This window comes from Silurus meridionalis, chromosome 5 (assembly GCF_014805685.1).
Source record: "Silurus meridionalis isolate SWU-2019-XX chromosome 5, ASM1480568v1, whole genome shotgun sequence".
NCBI lineage: Eukaryota > Metazoa > Chordata > Actinopteri > Siluriformes > Siluridae > Silurus > Silurus meridionalis.
The window spans coordinates 23,290,312-23,310,950 of record NC_060888.1 but is presented as its reverse complement, the minus strand read 5'-3'; the positions used below and the strand labels follow the sequence as shown (position 1 = coordinate 23,310,950).

The following is a 20,639-nucleotide window of genomic DNA, read 5'->3' as shown; positions in this document are numbered from 1 at the left end:
CAAATTAAGTGACCATTATTGTAATTTAAACCATATACGGTACAGTAAAAAAAACAACAAACAAAACAAATACTACTTAATTTTAAATAAAAAATAATAAAAACAGACTCAAAAATCAGGTAATGCATTGCTTTCTTGACTGATACACAAACGTTTTTTTTTTTTCTAAACAAAATCGGCTCTACTTTTTTGTAGTAATTTAATTTATTTTTGTAGATCGTACGCGGATCGATTTTCGCTTTCTATAATTGATTGAGGTCGGCTGTGAAAGGACGCGACGCTCTGCTATCGATTAACTCTGCCTATCTGTTTGATGTGATCGCGGATCGACGCGTGCCCCTGGCAATTCGAAATCCCGCGCCAAACTGTGTTATTGCGTGCGCGCGGGTGTAGTCTGACTGCTGCTACCTGTTTGTTTGTTTGTTTTTTGTTTGGTCTGGCTTCTTTTTGTTTGTATTTATCTCACTGTCGCTAATGGATACACAGTCCTACATGCCTGTTCCTCCAGGGGTTGGGATGGAGGAGAACTTCTTATCGCTGGACGACATTTTGCTGTCACATGAGCGGCTTCCCTGCAAAACAGACACATCCTTCCCTAAACTCGGATTTCTGGAGAAAACCAGCGAATCACACGATATACCCGAGGTAAGACTTAAATATCCGATTGATAAGTGATAAATATTCATTTCTAAGACATTGATATCGCCATATATTGTTATATCGACCAATCAATATCTTAATTGTATTCAATTAAGTTAATTAAGTAAAGCGTTTTAACAATGCACATTCCTAAATCAGCTTTTGCAGAAATACACAGGCTGAAGACTATGAATTTATGTTAAAGCCTTTGCATTTATCATCAAGACAGTGACGAGGAAAAACTACCTGTGATGATTGAGACTCAAAAGGGAACCTCATCACTGAATGTCCATTCATTACAGTTCCATCATTGTTAAGGTGTTCAGTGATTGACGCTTAAATGCAGACATTTGACGCTTTTCACAACAGACATTGTCTCAAAGCAGCTTTACAGAAATCAACAGTCAAGGTGAACGGTGTGTATTTATCCCTGATGAGCAGCCGTGGCGACTGTGGCAAGGAAAAACTCCCTTAGATGTTATGAGGAAGAAACCTTGAGAGAAACCAGACTCAAAAGGGGAACCCATCCTCATTTGGGTAACATCAAGAGTTTGATCATAAATCTTTCAACAATACAGAACACTGGAGAGAGAGAGAACTAGTAACCTCATGGATCTTTAGGCAGGTCACGTGGAACCTCCTCAGCTGCACAGAGTGTCTCCAATTGACACGAGGTGGAATGAGTAACAAAATCTACAACTCGAGTAAAAGAATTGTTACTAAATACAAGTGGTGTATACATGGTTGTTTATTAAGTATAGAACATTTTGATTATTCTGAAGGGGTTAGGCGCTTATCTGAAGGAAAGCTACATCTCTGATATGTGCCTGCTTATCTTTTTGTGTTAAAGAATACTAAGATGGAGATGCCTCTGTGGATGGCGAAGGGTCTGTATGAGAGGAAGAGGCATGTGATCTCAGTGGATCTGCCCAAAGTGTACCGCGAGGGGTGGAGGACGGTTTTCGGTGCTGATGCCAACATGGTGGATCTTCACAAGATGGGTCCTTATTACTACGGCCTGGGATCTCAGATCCTGCACTTTGAGAATGCAGAAAACCCAGAGATCGCCCAGTCTATTCTACAGGTGGGTGATTGGTGGCTAATCAGGATGGTGTCAGATGTCTGTGCTTTCCAAAATGTAAAGTAAAAGTAAAACCGTTTTTGTATGATTATAAGGTTTTACACCTGAAGCATATGTGGTTCTATCCCAAACTCTTGTCACTAGAGGTCGACCGATTAATCGGTTTTGCATAATATATTTTATTTATGGGCACCTTACATAACACTCAAGGACACCTTGCATACAATTAAAAAAACACAACAATTAACAGTTTAAAATAATGAAAAACTATACAACCAGGAAGACGTACGAATACGTCATTGCCTGCCTGAAAAGACAGAGTTGCTGTTATGGATTTCAAAAGGAAGAACATTCCACAGGTATGGGGCAGTGAAGCTAAAAGCTTGGAATCTTATAGATGCCAAAAGTATACGAGGAAGAACTAAGTTGGAGGAGGACTTCGATCTAAGAGTTTGAGAAGGATATATGTTAGAAGTCGGTCAGGTAAATATGAAGGAGCCATGCTATGTAGGCCTTTATAAACAAAAAGCAGGATCTCATTGGGAGGGCCGGCGATTTATATTACGCATGTGGTAACAAGCTGTCTATGTTCTTTAAAAGATGAGGGTGTTGTCAAGGATAACACTTAAGATCTTAACCTGTGTCGAAGGAGCAATTGTGGATCTGTCAGTACACATTGAGAAACTACGGGTCTTAGAAAGATTATTATTTGTGGCCACGAGGAGTATTTTAGTTTTATTACTGTTCAATTTTAAAAAGTTATTTGAGAACCAAGCTATAATGCAGACAAACAGTTAAAAAGAGAAGATGGAGGAAGGACAATTAGAGCTGAGTGTCATCAGCATAACAGTAGAATTGGATACCATGTTTCCGAAAGATACCTCCAAGTGGCAATAAATCAATGATGAATAGTAAGGGGCCCAGAACTGAACCATGCAGGACACCTGCAGTAATGCTTGAGTTTTTAGATTTGAACTTTCCTAACTAAACAAATTGAATGTGACCAGAAAGATAAGATGTAAACCAAGCCAAGGAAGTGTCTACAATTCCAATAGACTGCAATATATCTAATAAAATATCATGTGAGACATATTTACGGCAAGGTATGCAAATGACATCCTTATAGGAGAGCAGTTCTGATTGCAGCTTGGAGTAATGAGAGATGGGAAGTTAAAGAAGTTCCGATGCCGTATAGCATATTGAGGCTACTGGATGGCCGATAAATGAGTGGATGATCCAAGCAAGTGTAGCCAAAACCGGCAGCTCACCAATAGCCATGAACAGCCTCCAATAGACGTGAGTAGCCACAGCAGCCGCCACTAGTTGACAGCAGCCAATGTCTACGGCCGGTGATCATCAATGGCCTTGAGCGGCCGCCAAATATCCGCAAACAGCCACCAGTAGTCGCTAATAACTGTGACTAGCCATCTGTACAGCAACCCTGGTCAAATAGACAGGTCAGGCTTTAATGTAAAGTAGTTAAACTACTACCCAGGTGCTGAAAATGCAGTAAAATTAATAAATGTATCAAAATAAATTATTTCTCTCCTGGGAGCAGCGGCAGCAAACAGAGCCAGCGTTCACTCCAGAAGCTGTTTTTCAATGTGAACATGGCCTGTTGTAATGCAGTGAATCTTTTAAACAGCATTTTGTTTTAATCCTTTAAAAAAAACGAATCAATTTTCCACTGGATTGCTTCCTCACAGTTTACTTGTATTTCCATTAGGAAGCATTTCATAAGGTTTTAGCACAACACCTTCCCAAAAGCATGCAGCTCTGAAAATGCTTTCGAAGTGTTAAATTGAGCTTCAGGTTTGCGTGACTGCTGGTGCATTACCCCGCTGCACACAACAGGATTAGAAAAGCCGCATTAATGTTAACAGCATATGTGCAACAAAGCATAACAATAAAGAACACAATTTATTTCCTCTATGATTTTTTTTATAAGACTAAGTCCCTCTCGTCAGACAGTTTTTCCTATCACATGACGGCTACAAAGCAGTGCGGGCTTTCTCTGAGAAATGTGAGGCTAGCTGTCTGCATCTTTTGCATTTGAGGGAAAGTGCACCAGCTTACGGCTCTTTTCTGTGGTGCCATTGAGGAGCATTAGCAGGGTTGACTCTGTATGTTTAAAATCAGCATAATGTCTGTGTTTACACAGTGGAAAGTTAACAAATAAATGAAATGTCTTTTATTTTAATATCATTATTAATATTATTCGTTATACTAATGACAAATATAAGTGGCGCTCAGGAGGATGCCTGTAGTCCACAGTTTGTTTAATTTCCTGTTCCGTGTGTTAAAGCTGTACAGTCACTGAACTAGAGGCTCAGGACCAGACACGCTTTTCTCCTCATACACTCCCTCTGTTAATAATTTTTTTCTTCCTGTTCAGACATTTATCGGCCGTTTCCGCCGCACCATGGACTCGTCCCAGAACGCATATAACGAGGACATGTCTGCGCTTCTGGAGCGGCTGGACTGCCTGGAGAGGGCGCTGTTCCGCTCGGGCCAGAACGGCCTTAACGCCTTCCAGCTATGGGAGAGAGGCAGAGCATCCCAGCTCACTGCCTCCAGCCTGGTCACTAACTACCGCAAGAGGAAGATCACAGAGCTGCATTCCTGAGCAGCCGAGCAACACGAACAGAGACACTGCTCAGAGAGAGCAAGACGTGTGCATGTGTGAGAGAATGAGTGTGAGATGGAATTTAGTTTGTCATGTATCTGTGAAGTTTAAATTACTTTTAATAAAGCTAAGCCTTTACTGCTGCTTTGTAAGAATAGGTCATTTGTTCAGTTTGTCTTATATTGAATACAAGAGGTCGACAGACAATAGATTTTACCGATAGCTAGTCTCGATCGTACTTGCAGATAACCGATTAATCAACCGATAGTATTTAAAACTTGATACTTGATAATAAATTTACATTTCTTTAATTTTTTTTAATTTATAAACATAATTATATCATAATTATATTACAAATAATAAATCTAGCACTTTCTGCTCTCTCATAATGAGATCGGAACGGAAGCCGGAAAAACTATCGAAATGTATTTTTGCTTATAGTTCCAGTGATCAACTATCGGTGCTGATTAATTAGCAAAACAGATTTATTAGTTGATCTCTATTAAATACCATTGTACATGTTTTACTACGTTACTCTGAGACAGAGCATTTTGACGATTATTTAGCTGAATTGAGAATTGAAACAATCGCAAATTAGCACCATTATTACTAAACACATCACAAATATTTTAATATAAAAACTTTGCCTCAATGTGGCGTTTTCTGGAAGTGTGGCCCCCGTTTTTTTCAGTCTCTGTAAAGCAATGATTTTGGATAAAAAAACAGTATTACATCGTATTAAATTTCATGTGTAATATAAACGTGTCTTCCATACCATGAATAACTCGATGCGTCTCCAAACGTCCCTAAAATAGAGATGAGTTGTTTGGCCAGCAGAGGGCGCATTTTCTGTGCTGCCATGTTTATGCGCTTGCAGAGGAGACAAACTAAAGGTCAGTTTAAACTCTAAATTACACTGAAACATCTGTGTGTCAGCGGTAGCATATACACCGTGTGTTTGTGTGGGGACCTTTTAGGCAGGGTTGTCTGAGGTCTGTATATTAAAACTGACATTCAGATATTCCACTGTGATGCCAGGCTTGGAGAAGAAGTGTGTGGGTGAGCGTCCAAATTTTCATTTGGGTCCATGAAACAAATCTCCACACATCTCTCATCTCATTCAATCTTTCAATACATGCATTAGAGAGTCACCACAAATGAAACAGATGAGAGATGGAGGTCAGGGCTGTGATTTCTGTGATGGAAGTTATCGACGTTGGCCTCTGGCGTATCGGCCATGCAATCACTGCAGACTGTCTGAACAGCCTCAGTTTGTTGGACCAGGCAGATGTGATCGACTTTTACAGGAAAACTGTCCAATCAAAAAGATGGCTGTTTAGTGTCCTAGTTTATTCTATGTCATGAGATGTTATTTGGTCTTCTAGTGTGGAATTTGTTAAGCCACAGTACTCATCTTATAAGGCAGTGTTTTGCAAAGTGCACTCTTTAAAGCGTCGGCAGGAGGTTGCTGAATTTAAAATGAATCAAAATTATTGAGATCAGACAGATTATTGTGATCAACTAGTTTGAGTGGTTTAATGGAATGGAACTGAATTGGATTTAATCCATATTTAAGTACCATAAAAATAAGGCCTTCAACCCAAATCTGTCCTGTCTTTTGAAAGGTCAGGAATGAAATGCTCCATGGCTGTAAGTAATAAACAGTATTTGTATTGTACACAGTAAAGTAATGTTTATAAGTACTGGATTTTTTTTGAATATAAAATCCTGATTATGAAAAATATTTGAGAAAAAAAACATTCGTTCAAAATAGGAAGTACGTATGATATCTACATACATTTGTGTAGCTTAAGCCATAATGTATGTCTAAGGGTGACCATGAAGAGTTGAATATTCAATGCTTTGAAAGGAGGAACCTGATTCGCCTACCAATCTCACAGTCAAATCTTTGCAGTCGTGTTATGAAACGAAGATTGTGCCATTTCGGTTATACGGGGGTGCCCAATGTATGATTTCACATAGAGCTACTGGTTCCAAAAAGTTAATATACAGCCTATTATAATGCATGAAAAAATCCAACCCCCATCCTGTGACAGATTTTTTCAGAAGTTTTACTTTCTATAATCCGTGACCAACCCAGGAGCATTTTGGCGGCGGGGATTTAAATATTTAACAATGTTTGGGCGATGCTGTTATGGTATATTCTGTTATAATTTAATTCTGTAAATTAATTTTATTTTGTTTTAGTTTGTTATTTTTTTGTGATTTTTTGTAGGTTTATTGATCCAAAATGTTTATATACATTTCTTCCTCATCTTTGTGTGATGTTCTGTCCATAGTTTTAAAACTACCTGGTGTCATTGTTGTTGTCTAGCCCAAACATGTTTCGACTATAAGGCGACTATAAGTAAGACTTAATTCTGATTCGACTATGTAAATCCTTTACGTTATTAATTTTTGTTTAAAAACCTTATCTTGTCCTATCTGATGATGCAATTTATCTCTGTTCGATTTACACATGTCTGGTTTAAATCAGTTTTAATAGAACATCACCAGTTTTGAGAGACCAGTGACCGGAATGTAATTTGTGGTGGATCGCCAGAGAACTGGGTCCTTTATGAAAAACACTCAACTGTGTTTTTATATGTAGGACAATGAGTATTATTAGATGATCACGATGTACGTATATTGCTAGAGGATAGAAACTAGAAACTGGCTTTAAATTAGATGCTTTGATACTTTTGGCACCTTCTTCCAAACCCCAGAGAAATGAAGAGTCGCATATTACATTAAGCATCTCGTGTAGACTGGCTTTATTGAAACAGTAGAAGGGTGTAATATGTCTAATGTGTTGGATTGGATGATTTGATTTCTCTCTGTGCGATCATATCTGTGTGCCTCCTGGACTTCCTTTTCAAAGATTCAGAGCTTCTTTTTGAAGAACCTGCATGAGACACAACTGGGAGACATTTGATGGGTCCAGGAACATCACAGACACGAGAATGTTGGAGTGAAGGGAATTGTGGTCCTTTGTTTTTGCTCAGAGTATTGAAGCATCAGCATCAGAATAAGGTGGTAAATGCTCAAGTGTGTGTTGTGTGTGTGAGAGAGAGAGAAAGAAATATAGCCATGAGAGCTTACATTCAAGACTATATTTCGAAAAAGAACAGACAGTCCCTGAGGCAGAGAGAGAGAAAGAGGTGTGAGGATTAGACGGCTCTGTGATAACACACCCACACTCAGCCTCCATTTGTTAATCTCTCTGCTCCTTTGCTGCTAACAATATACAGCATTTTAATTAGGTGGGAGTCTCAGAGTGTATTCTGTTTTCTCTTTCTCTTTTTCTTATTTTGTCTCCACCAATATTATCAATCAGCTCTGTCTCTTTAATTTCCATCTTCTCTAACTCGATTTTTATACTCTTTTTTTTTGTTGGGTTAAAGCTCATCCATTCATTTATCCATCCATGTATCCATCCAACCATCCAAACCTACAAATCTATATAGCCATTTATTTATCTCTCTGTCTATCCATCCATCTATCCATTAATATAAAAAACCCCAAGGTTCTATCCCAGTTATATGAGCTGTCATTTTCAACCGATTTTACTAATTCTCTAACATCTCAAACCAGCCACCAACCAGGTGGTTGATGTTTACTTTGCTATATACATGAAGTCACAGATGCCCAAGATAGGCTGACCAGGCAATCTGACCCCAGCTTCCTACCAAGCTGGGATATGTAATAAAAGAATTTCACTAATATACACATATATTTGTGTGTGTGTGTGTGAATATGTATGTATATATATAAATATATATACACACACCCCTCACATTTCAGCAACCATTTTAGTATATCTTCCCAAGAGACAATAGTATAGAAATAAAACTTGGATATATTTTAGAATGTACTGCCTGTATAGCAGTATAGTTTTACTGTCTTTAAAAAAATAACTCAACATACATTCATTATTTTCAAAATAGCTGGCAACAAAAGTCATTACAGTACACTTTTGCTTCTCCGCCCCCGATGGATCTAGCATCATCAGAATTCAAACTTGTGATCGGTTGTCTGCTTAATATTACTTAACACTTAGCTAATACCTCGAGCATGTTGAAATAACACAGTGACGTGCAAACACCAGATAACTCAGACTGCCACTAGTGTTTTTCTTATCTCCTATCACCCCCTTCTCTGCCAGCATCTCAGATCACACATCCTTCATTATTGTTTCACATAAGCCCAATATCCTGTGCATAGCTTGCATAAAAGTTATTTTGCCTGGACGGAAATTAGAGCTTAGTGATTTTAGTGCTGCCAACCGAAATCATCGTATCAGTGATAATGAAAAAATCAATAGCAATATAACAACAGAAAGCATCAAAACAGGATGCTAGTGAAGTATGTAATTGCCAGAGTTTTTTGTTCTTTAAAACCTGAGAAAGTTCTTGAGACTCATTGCTTTATGAGGTGTGTATTGTGACATTCTGATGTGATGCACAAAAAAAAAAAAAAAAAACTCGACATAAGTGCAATTTCTATGCATTATGCTGATGTTACCTAATTGCATAAACTAGCAAAAATACAGATGTTCCTAATAAAGTGCTCTGTGATCGGATATCTCTGTTTCTTGTGGAAAACCTCAACATGCGTGCATATAATAGTACTGGCATTAGCAGGCAAATCACAAGAAATGTCAAGTGCATGGACATCGAGTACTGCTGCCGTGCAACGGCTGTAGAGTGAGACACATTCAATGTCACCCAGGAGCACAGAACAGTTCCCTGTGTTTTAAAAATCGAACGAGGACACTTCGATTAGCTGTGATTCATCATCGTCTTTCCTAAGGAGACTGCTTAGTTGGGCTCCAGCTAACACAGAAGGTCAGGTGTATATCATGATGCGTATCATCCGCACGAGCCACAAAATACATTCACACATGTCTGGCTCCTATTAGTCTGCTGTTTCTGTGCCATCTTTGGTTTCCTTTATTGTTCAGCCTAAAGAACTAAGTAAAACATTAGAGTAGCTTCTGGATTATGTGGGTTTATATCCAGCTTTGATATGTGTTTTGATTAGTGCTCTGACTAAACATTTGAAACATACTGTACATACTGTGTTTTTAAGTTTTAGAAATGTCTATTTGAGGATAGCTCCTACTCCAGCTCTAGTGTTAAAATCTGTATATGTTTGTTAAAGGATTTAAGGTCAGACTTCCATTACACTGGCATTGTAGCTTTTAAGAACTTGAACTGATTCACTACATAATTACAAAAATATCGCTTTCTTAGTCGCAAAAAAGAGCCTGTTAGGTGTCTGTGAGGACACACGGCGGCATCCTGCTTGTAAAAGTGAGCATTACTAGTACAGTGGAACATTTGAAGCTGAAATGTACTGAGGTAGATTTTTGTTGGCGCTGCCCCACATCTTGAGGAGTTTGTTCAGCACACTGCTCTGCTTTAGTGCCTTTGGGTTGTAAATGTCTTTGGCAAACACGCGGACGTCTGAGCTCTTTTCGGCTTCATCATACACACCCTCACTGTTGGATGGTGGGAGGCAAGTGTCAGCTCAGTGTTTACAATGGTGAACATATGATTATAAGGAGATGAGTTCAAATACCAGCACCACCAATCTGCCATTGTTTTGCCCTTGAGCACAGCCCTTAACCCTTAACTGCTCAGGTGTATAAATGAGGTGATTGTAAGTCTCTCTGGATGGCGTCTGCCAAATCCTGTAAATGTAAATGGACAGAGGAGAGCGTTGTTCGTATTTGTCAGGAAAGAGTGCAGGAACTTAAATCACCTGCCGATCAAGACACTCCATTTGAGTGGTAATGTGGTCCAGTTTTCGGTGTTGTGTATTTACTGTCCTGTGTTTTTTATTGTATCTGACATTCTACAGTAATAATAATACCTGTTATCTTTAACTGCTTCTATTCTCACAAATTATTTAAACATCATGTTGAACATGTGACATGCAGAAGTATGTACTAGCTTTGTTAAAGTCACCTTGATTGAGCTTTTGCTCTGGAAACCATTATATATCACAACAAGTGTACTAATATGAACCTATAAATACTGTCAGAGCTGCTGTTATAGAAAATTAATCCACACCTTCTGACCAAACAGTCAAAAGTTCATTAATATTTAACACACATAAAGTGTTATATAGTAAAGTACAGTATATGGTAAATATTGGTTTATGTTTTATAATTTATTATTAAATATATAGGATGTTCAGTTGATGTTCAGCTCTTCTCACTGTGCTTGTTTTCATTGTGTGCTAATTGGAAGCAGCATCACTAGAACTTCCTCTGGCAGCCATTGCAGCAGCACTGGTGGAGCTCACGGTAAATGTAGTTTATGAGTTTTACTTGAAACCTAAAGTCTGGACAGGCAACAGTAGGGCAAATAGCGAGTTGCATTTTTAGGTTAGAATGGCACGACTATACAAACAGAGATCTGTTTTGAGGTCAAATTGATGAGCATTCTGTAGAAATAAATAACAAATAAAGAAATACATTTCCATAGTAATAAATTATACGGGAACATGTATGTATACGTTCCAAAGGGATTAAAAAATATGAAATATTTTTTATATAGTATTTACAGAATGTTGAATTCTACAGAATGTGTTTTCAGCTCGTTGTAATAAAATGTAGATAAAGCTTACAATATATCTGTCATGAGGATTAATTTGGACTGAAATTAATACCAACAATCTGCTACAATGGTTTAGGACCGCAGATTAAATGAACATTTGTTATCACTGTGGAATTGGATGGTCAAAAAGCATATATCTAATGATAAAAGTGTTTCTGTTGTTCATTTATGGAGATTTTTAACTGACTATCCTTATCCTTGTCTCTTCTACTTCATAAAACTACTTTTAGTAGTATTTACAAACATTCTTTACATTATGCAATTATACTGAATGCTGATTGTTGTGAACCTCAGGATCTACAACAGTTTTTACCACATCCTAAAGCAAGGAACCCCAATACAAAACACTAAAGATGTAGTGTATGCTCTGTACATGTAGTTTACAAGAAATCTCCATTTCATTTTTAGAAAAATCATAACAATGATGTTTTTCATATGTTAAAGGTGTTAGGTCATGCCAGCTGAAGAGTAATAGTTACATTTAATTCAGTATGTTAGTTGTATCTGTCTATTTTTAAATAGAGTTTAACCAATCCAGAGATATAATTTCTTTTCTAATCACGTGGAACATCTTCCCAGAAGAGTTTAGAGTTTAGGTTATTATCACAGCAAATGGATACTAAATATGGAATGGGATGTATATACGGTATATACTTTAGAACTGCCTTAATCCTGCGTGGCATAGATTCAACAAGGTACTGTTCCTCAAAGATTTTGGTCCATATTGACATGACAGCATCACGCAGTTGCTGCAGATTTGTTGGCTGCACATCCATGATGCGAATCTCCTGTTCCACCTCATCCCAAAGGTGCTCTATTGGATTGAGTCTTGTGACTGGAGGCCATTTGAGTACAGTGAACTCATTGTCATGTTCAAGAAACCAGTCTGAGATGATTTGCGCTTTATGACATGGCGCCTTATCCTGCTGGTAGTAGCCATCAGAAGATGGGTACACTGTGGTCATAATGGGATGGACATGGTCAGCAACAATACTCAAGTAGGCTGTGGCGTTGACACGATGCTCAATTGGTACTAATGGGCCCAAAGTGTGCCAAGAAAATCCCCCACACCATTACACCCCCACCACCAGCCTGAACCGTTGATACAAGGCATGATGGATCCATACTTTCATGTTGTTGGCGCCAAATTCTGACCCTTCCATCTGAATGTGGCAGCAGAAATCGAGACTCATCAGACCAGGCAACGTTTTTCCAATTTTCTATTGTCCAATTTTGGTGAGCCTGTGCGAATTGTAGCCCCAGTTTCCTGTTCTTAGCTGTCAGGAGTGGCACCCGGTGTGGTCTTCTGCTGCTGTAGCCCATCCGCCTCAAGGTTCGACGTGTTGTGCGTTCAGAGATGCTCTTCTGCATACCTCGGTTGTAACAAGTGGTTATTTGAGTTACTGTTGCCTTTCTATCAGCTCAAACCAGTCTGGCCATTCTCCTCTGACCTCTGGCATCACCAAGGCATTTGTGCCCACAGAACTGAAACTCACTGGATATTTTCTCTTTTTCTGACCATTCTCTGTAAACCTTAGAGATGGTTGTGCATGAAAATCCCAATAGATCAGCAGTTTCTGAAATACTCAGACCAGCCCGTCTGGCACCAACAACCATGCCACGTTCAAAGTCACTTAAATCCCCTTTCTTCCCCATTCGCTCGGTTTGAACTGCAGCAGATCGTCTTGACCATGTCTACATGCCTAAATGCATTGAGTTGCTACCATGTGATTGGCTGATTAGAAATTTGCGTTAACGAGCAGTTGGATAGGTGTACCTAATAAAGTGGCCGGTGAGTGTATATATGTATATATGTATATCTATCTATCTATCTATCTATCTATCTATCTATCTATCTATCTATACATATATATATATATATATATATATATATATATATATATATATATATATATATATATATACGTGTAATTAATGCATCAATATAAAAGATATAGCTATAGATATAAGAAAAAAATATGGAGGACGCTAGCATACATATATATATATATATATATATATATATATATATATATATATATATATATATATATATATAACATTCATTTTAAGTTGACAAAAAAAAAAGATGACAGTGATTCGACAACTGAAAATATAGTTTACTTGAACATGTTTTTCTGCCAAATGCTCAGTCATTATATATTCATCATGCATCATATTTCAGCAAAGTCATCCCAGATGTATGAAACATTAACAGAGATGGGGGGGTTGTTTTTAGCTGCTATAGCATGTGCTGCAGAAATGAGAAAGAGATTTACAAGATTTTCAGTGTCAGACAACACAGGATGATGCTAATTTACTGAAGTGTGACTACATACTCACAGTGCCTTGCGTAACCTCCTTGGTGTTTTAAATAGAATAGCTTTTATTTGTCACATGTACAGCACAGTGATATACTTTCTTCGCATATGCAACTTGCTCGGTAACTGGAGTCAGAGCGCAGGGTCAGCCATGATAAGGAGCCCCTGGAGCACAGAGGGTTAAGGGTCTTGCTCAAGGGCCCAAGGACAGCAGCTTGGCAACTTCTGACCTTCCGGTCAGTAACCCAGCACCTCTCCACTCCACTACCACTCCACTTTTATTGCTTTACCACATGAATTTTTTATTTGACATGGATATACTGGAACTACAATATAAGTTCAAAATGGTTGGTTTGTAAATGAAAACATCTTGTGTTAAACGTAAAAATTCAATAATCCTAAAATGTGATTGAATATATATTTACAAAGTGAGGCATGGTGGTGGTAGCATCAATCTGTAAAAATGTTTCTCATTGGCAGGGACTTGAAAAGTGGTCAGAATTAAAGGAAAGACAGAGGGAAAAAAATCCAGCATAATTCTTAAGGAAAAACTGTTGTCTGGCAGAGATTTAATAGTGGAATGGAGATTCACCTTCCAGCAGGACCACTGGAAAAGTTTGAAGGGAAACATTTAAATATCTTTGAATAGCCAGAGAAGTGCAAACCCTCTAAATTAAAGCAGCTGGAGCAGTCCTGCTTTAATGACTGGGCAACAGTCCCAGTGGCTAGATATGCTAAGCTAATAAACATTCCACAAGAAACTTGCAGTTGTATGCTGGCTGACCTGCAAGTAGTAGGAGTAAGTAGCTACTTTTGGTTATCAGACACTTGTAAATTATCCATTCTGTACTGAGAAAAATCTAAAAAAATAATGGATGCACATCAGAGTAATTACTACTAATGCAAGCAGGTACCATAAAAGATTACAATCTCACTGCTCAGCAGTCACTGGGTTTATTCTGAGCTCAGTTTACTGTCTGTGTGAAGATTTAAATGTTCAGATGTTCTCGCTGTTTCCTTGTGGGTTCCTTTAAGTATTCCGTTGGTTCCTCCAAATACCTGTCAATAGCTAAACTGGCTACTCTTAGTGTAAATTAGAAGGTGAATGGTCCCCTTTGATGGACTGGGATCTCATCCAGGATGTATTCCTGCCTCACTCCCAGCGATCCTGGAATAGAATCCACTATACCCCAGGATAAAGTGGTGAATGAAGATCAATAAAGGCAGTCTTAGAAGGGGCATGTTTTGAATTTTGGTATGGAGTTAGATTTCATTAACCATTGGTGTGCTTTTGTTTCGTAGATCTCAACATTATTAATTGATAAAGAAGTTATTTTTGCCATAGTCTATCTAGATTTTGTCTTTCCCTAAATGTACAGATTATCGCTCCATTCCTTTCCGTGATTTCATTGTTTTTGCTTTACCTCCAAGCCTATATTTGTTTCTCAGTTCCTTTGTTTCCTCCCTCCCTTTCATACTTTCTCTCTCTGTCAGTCTCTTGCGATTATTGTGCGCTCATGCTGCATCATTCAGGACGACACGTGCTCTCTGTTTATTACCGTGGCGGGTGGGAGGGAGAAAGGAAGTGAGAGAGGGAGGGCGAAAAAGAGAGACAGAGAAATAGAGGTTCAGAAAGCAGAGTCCTCATAGGGTAGCAGCATCTCAACAAAACACACACGGACGCTCACGCTCATAGAAGAAGCAGAAAAACAAAGAAGCCAAACACTCTGAAATCATCTTCCGTTGAAGAAACAGCAGACACAGAAGGTCTCCAGGTAGGAGATATACATGTCTTTATATCATTATTTATTGTTTCATTTATTTTGTATTTGTGAAGCTCATATGCCAGTCTCCAACGTGTGTTTTGTGTGTTTTGTGTGTGTTGTGTGTAAGCTTGACTTTATGTTGGTGTGTACAGCTAATGGCTACGTGTTGGAGGATACTTAGAGAGAGATCAAATGTATAACAGATTAAGGCCCCCCCTAATGACCTTTATAAACACTCAGCTCACTCCTACGCACATGTTCTGGCTTGCAGTGTGTGAACGAACGAGCTTCTTGTGCAGTTGCTACACGTCTGGCTGAGGAGGTGAAGGTCGTTACATTAGATTTATGGACCTGCAAAAGAGCTGCGTCAGATGCCAGAAGGGACCTTGCTGAAAATCAATCTGGACACACCTTTAGCTTTAACAGGTGGCACTTGTGGATTCTTTTGGCCTCTACTATGTGCTTGGGATATATTTGGATGCTGTGTACTAACCGATAACAATGGCTCTCTGGTCTCGCCTTAATCACCAGCCTCACTTCACATAATATTTGACGCCTGAGCAGCTGGTGAGGGGCCAGACTGCAGCACAGAGATGGAACTTCCCTAGGGTGGTATGCTCCCGAACCGGGGGCTCGTTTTACGTTGGATTCAATTGGCCACAGTTTTTGGAAATCAGGTTTCGAAACCACTGGCCCCTCCCAGCATTCCCTTGCACTCTGATTCGTGAAACAGCCACAGCGTCAAGGGCTTTGTTTGTCTCAGCGCTGGATGCAATTTGAACTGTAGTGATGTGATGGATTGCGTTCAAACTAGACTGAGGAAAGGTCTAGATGCCAAAGCAATTAAACCTTTTCAAATGGTTTGGTATGGGTTACATTAAGATCACCTGTGAGTAAAATAACAAAACATGACATGATATGTATATGTTTCCAACAGATGTGCAGTCTGTATTCTAAAGTACCCAGTGTGCATGTACGAATGTATGCGCATATATTGTTTACACACGTAAGGTTTGGCTGAAGTTCAAGCTTGTCATAGTGACGGTGAACAGCAAGCTTTTTTCAATACACACATTAAGTCTGCACTGGGCTCTGCTGGCAAACCCTCACTCCTTTAAACCAGAAACATTATCTTAGGTTTGTTCATTTCTGGTGGACAAGGCTTGAGATTAACTGTGTAACATCAATAACCAGGCAATAAACTGTTGCAAAAGCTGCCATCTGTGGGATCTCTCGGACTCAAACTATTGAGAATTCTCACATGCAGTGCCTGCTCCCTGTTACATAACGATGCAACACAAACAGTCTTGCCAACTTTCTTTCTGCCACAGTTATATATCTCATGGACTCAATTCCCCCTTTTTCGGTCTGGACTGCAGAAAGTCAGACAAATGTTTGTCTTTTGTGTCTAAAATCATACTGCGAAGTTGCTTTGCCTCTTTCTTTTTAAATTAAAAAAAGCCATTCAACCTCAGAGTTTGTAAAGGCTCCCATTTTGTCTGCTCTTGTTTAGCATCTAAGCTTTGCCTTCCTTTTTTTTTTTCCCCCTCAACCTTTAATGATGCCGATATCACTGGATGCTCATTTTTGCATCCACAGTTCAATACAGAAATGCCTTAATGCTCTTTATGTGTTTAGTGCAAACTTCAACGGTTCTTGTTTTGTACTGCTAGATGGGGCCCGGATTGTTCTGGAACTTCCCCTCCAAGACTAGCTGCACGGTTTCACAGACCCTGCTGCAGACGATGTACGTAGTTCTGCTTGCAACCGTAGCTCGTAGTCTTTTCTTTTTTTTTGGCATACAGTCCATCTCTTCATTTCTTTTTGTCCGTCTTTTATTTCCCATTCATACCATTGACCCAACAATCGTGACGTCCTCCCATGTCACCTTGAGGAGAATACATTTCAAGATCTGTGATGCATGCGAGCAACCAATCATTGCACAGCATGGGTCCTACATTCATAGACTGCAGGTTAATAGTGATAGATTGTCTAAGTTGTTGTTTTTTACTGGCCAAACAGTGCAAGTGTTTATGCCAAAAAAAATCGAGATCACTTGAATAAACAGCCACTCCTCCATGCCTGTGGTTTCTTTGGCAGTGGAACAAAGTGCATTAGTTGACTCGCTGACAACGTGCACGCTTGCACATCTCACTGTCATATATACCCGACTTTTTTTTTGGATTGTGATGGAGATGAAGGTGCTATCAAAATTTTCTGACAGTTTTCAGAAAAAAAAAACAAAAAACACATGCTAAGATGAGCTGCAGTCAAATAGACTCTTATCAACTGACAAGGGTATTTGATCCTCTGGCTGTTCCGGAGAGTCCTGGTTCATAGTGGGGTTTCTATTTAAAGCAACAACTGGATTAATAAAGGATTCGTCTAGATTTTGACATCTTGCAGAGGGTACTGCATGTGAGGACCTGAATAACTAAAAAAGAAATGTGGACTGATATGGTCAGTGTGTCCTAAAGGTGGGTTTGAGCTGGAACATCTTAAAAGTGTCCCTTCTTTTGGAAATGGTAAAATCAGTCATGCAGAAAACCACACATTGCTTTACCATCTGCTGGCCTGGCACAGTGCCTCTGTCTTGGATCTGTCATGGTAGGAATCTGTGTATAGGAGCTGGAAGTAGAAATTCCTCCAGAGGCATAGAGTGTCCCTGATGCTATAGTTTGAATGCTGGATAGTTGGACTATGCTTATGGGCAATAACCCAAACTCCTACCAGAGGTGTGAAGAGCGCACCCTTTCAATGATTCCCTTCAGTTTACAGTTTTGTTGCTGGAAGTGTAATCAAGCAAATATTCTCCAGTACATATTGAGTATTTGATTTTCTAAAGATGTCTGAACTGGGCTCATGGAGCAAGATAACAAAATATTTGCCATTGTTTTGCAGGGATGCTGCTTTCTTGGTTGTCACCAACCTTGGAATTTCAAAGGGGTACTCTATACTCGAATTTTTTTGTGTGATACCGTAGCTGATGAAAGTTACACCTTTTAAAATAATTATTTGGATTAAAGTTTTGTGCCGCTGAAACCAAAGTCAACGCCATCAACAATAAAGTTCTGGAAGTGTTAAAAGCATAGTGTGATTCTCTTCTAAAGCCACTAGCAGGAAGACAGCATTGGACAACCTGAAACTCTCAGGGACACTTACAGGTACTTTAGTGCCATTTTTTTGCACAAGCTCAGACCTTGCTGATTCTGGTTCTTTAAATACAGGTCTATTTTTATTCTCATTGTTTAATCAGAGATGAATAACAAATGTGCTATCGCTCAATGTGTTGTATAATTCGAACCAAGATTTTAGCGGTGGTTTTCTCATACGGTGTGATAAGCAAAAAACATGATAAATTACAAGGACTTAAAGGAAAGGCAAAAACGTCAAAACAGGTTCCATTTGGAGGAGCACCCTCTAGTGGCACACCCTTTTCACACTACAATTCAGCCAAAGGAATTTAAATTTTATTTATCTATTTCTAGGTGTAAATCAAGGCCTTTAAGAACATGACACTTTTCAAAAATTCAAGGAAATTAAAGCCTTCCATTCTTTGCTAACCTTCTGGGATTTGGTTGATTGGTGGGCCTCTGCAAGCATGCTAAAGATTAGGGTTTTTCAACTCTTAACTTTAAATTCACTGCCGTAATCAGTTTCCCAAGTACCAACACATCTGGTTTAGCACACATTAAAAGATAAATACTTTACCCATTAGCTAGATCAGATTTTAGGAAACGCTCAAACTATGCAGGTGTATATTCCTCCATAGGCACGGGGTCTCTCTGGAACCATGGCCCACTAACGAGACAGCCCTCAGGACTAAAGAACTCTGTGGAAGCCTGCGGCAATGTTAACATAAAAAACAGACTTTGTTTATTAGTGCTTTTTTTTCTCAACCTCATCTGGTTTCTGTATTTCATCTTCCACATTTACATGCTCCATTTCATTAATTCTATGTTTAATAATCCTTTTTTACCTATGGGAATTTTTTTTCTGTATGAGAAGAGTTTCCAGTGTTCTTCTGTATACCTCATTAGCATTATAATTTGAAGGACTGCAAATTAGAGTCTATTATATTCCAGATCTAGGATAACAATAAACAGACCAGACCAGATGACAGGAAGGATGCTGTTTTGTGGCCTTATTGGCTTTGTCTTGACTGGACAAGAGTCAATATTTTGTCTGTGATTGTTGCCAGATTATTGAGCCAATCGCTACTGCTATTGACAGTCAGACTCTGTTATTCAAATTCAGTCTGCTGCCCCATATACACAACTGCACCAGATTTTAAAGTTTACACACACACACACACACACACACACACACACACACACACACACACACACACACACACACACATGTCTTTCCATCTTTGTGGATGATGCCTACACCTAAACCTAATGCTTAATGAAACTCGAATTCATTTTTAATAAAAGCATATATAAAGCAGTCTTTTCAAACAATCAGACAAATGTGCGTAAGGAAATTTGGTCCCTGCAGCGATATAAAAGCATAACTGCTCAGTGCCTACACACACACACACCTACACACAGCCCAGTTTTCAGCCATTGACTGGTATTTGGCATACTAGGTCAGACTTATTTCTCGTGAACAGCTAGACATATTTAAACAGCATGCAACTCTAACTACATTTACAGTCGTACACATTTGACCATATTTTTCTTTCAGCCAATTTTCAGAGTTTAGTAATCACCAAGTTGAACCCATTAACTAGTTCTTCATCACATGAAATAACCAAACTGAAAACCTGTCCCAGCTACTGCAGATACAAGGCAAAAGCAATTCTGCATGTACTACTGAATTTAATAAAAGATTGCACTCGCTACAGTCTTGAGTGCACGAGTGGCTAGTTTTGCTAGTTTCGCTCTGACTGACAGGAAAAAGAATGTTTCATTAAAGTTATAATTGTTGAAAATAAGATAGTGTTAGTGGAAAAGAATAATTTTTGTAGGGTGTCACTAAACCAAGGTTCCATTCAGCAGTACGTTGCCTGGGAAGGCAGCATGTATGTGCAAGATTTGTTTGCCTAGAACAAAGTCAGACCCTTGGTAATTCAGGTTGGGGGTGGAGGGGGTGGTTGTGGGGTGAAGGACTTATATATATCTCTTAGAGAAGGCCATCACATGATCAAAAGTTCTGTGGAAAGTAAAAAGAAAAAGGTATCGAAATTGAACTTAGGCTTTAAAAATGAAATGTAAAAGGTTACTTTACCATTTAATGAAATAAAAGCCTGAAATAGCATACATATTGAAAGCAAGGGCAAACGTCGAAGCAGAAATAAACAGAAGAACCCAGCAGGATTTGCCCATGCTACTTGACGTTGCCATAGCAACACTGGCATGGGTGCAGAGCCCAATAAAAAGCCTGTATAAGTCATCATGGTTTGGTGTGATAGAAGTGCTATTTTGGGCAAGGGGCAAATATGAGACAATATGTCAGATGTCTCCTTTCAGGAGCTGAGAACAACTCGTAAACATCTGTGAGTCAGCATTAGTGGCATGTCAGTTTATGATTTTGGCCAGAGGAGGGGGTATGAGGAAACTGATCAGATTTAAT

General features: G+C 38.9%; 2 protein-coding genes across 6 annotated transcripts in view; both read left to right on the top strand.

Annotated features, from left to right (window-relative positions):
- The first annotated feature begins 295 nt into the window (after nucleotides 1-295).
- Nucleotides 296-4,503, top strand: gins3 (GINS complex subunit 3). Its single transcript, XM_046849326.1, has 3 exons — nucleotides 296-645; nucleotides 1,490-1,723; nucleotides 4,116-4,503. Exons 1-3 carry the CDS (start codon nucleotides 475-477, stop codon nucleotides 4,344-4,346), a joined length of 636 nt encoding a protein of 211 aa, XP_046705282.1. The 5' UTR covers nucleotides 296-474; the 3' UTR covers nucleotides 4,347-4,503.
- A 10,399-nt stretch (nucleotides 4,504-14,902) lies between these two features.
- ndrg4 (NDRG family member 4) overlaps nucleotides 14,903-20,639 on the top strand; it is a 39,670-nt gene continuing 33,933 nt past the window's right edge. For 2 of the 5 annotated variants that reach the window (XM_046849081.1, XM_046849078.1), the window contains exons 1-2: nucleotides 14,903-15,068; nucleotides 16,733-16,806. In XM_046849081.1, coding sequence (XP_046705037.1) covers nucleotides 16,733-16,806 — 74 coding nt within the window. In that variant the 5' untranslated portion in view covers nucleotides 14,903-15,068. The remainder of the gene's footprint in view (nucleotides 15,069-16,732; nucleotides 16,807-20,639) is intronic. The other 3 variants (XM_046849079.1, XM_046849082.1, XM_046849080.1) reach the window with 3 other exon arrangements.

Bases quoted from the DNA above. Each gene is read 5' to 3' on its own strand.
- gins3 (XM_046849326.1), top strand. From the start codon at position 475: ATGGATACACAGTCCTACATGCCTGTTCCTCCAGGGGTTGGGATGGAG. The intron at 646-1,489 runs GTAAGACTTAAA...TTTGTGTTAAAG, and splicing joins AATCACACGATATACCCGAG to AATACTAAGATGGAGATGCC. The intron at 1,724-4,115 runs GTGGGTGATTGG...CTTCCTGTTCAG, and splicing joins TCGCCCAGTCTATTCTACAG to ACATTTATCGGCCGTTTCCG.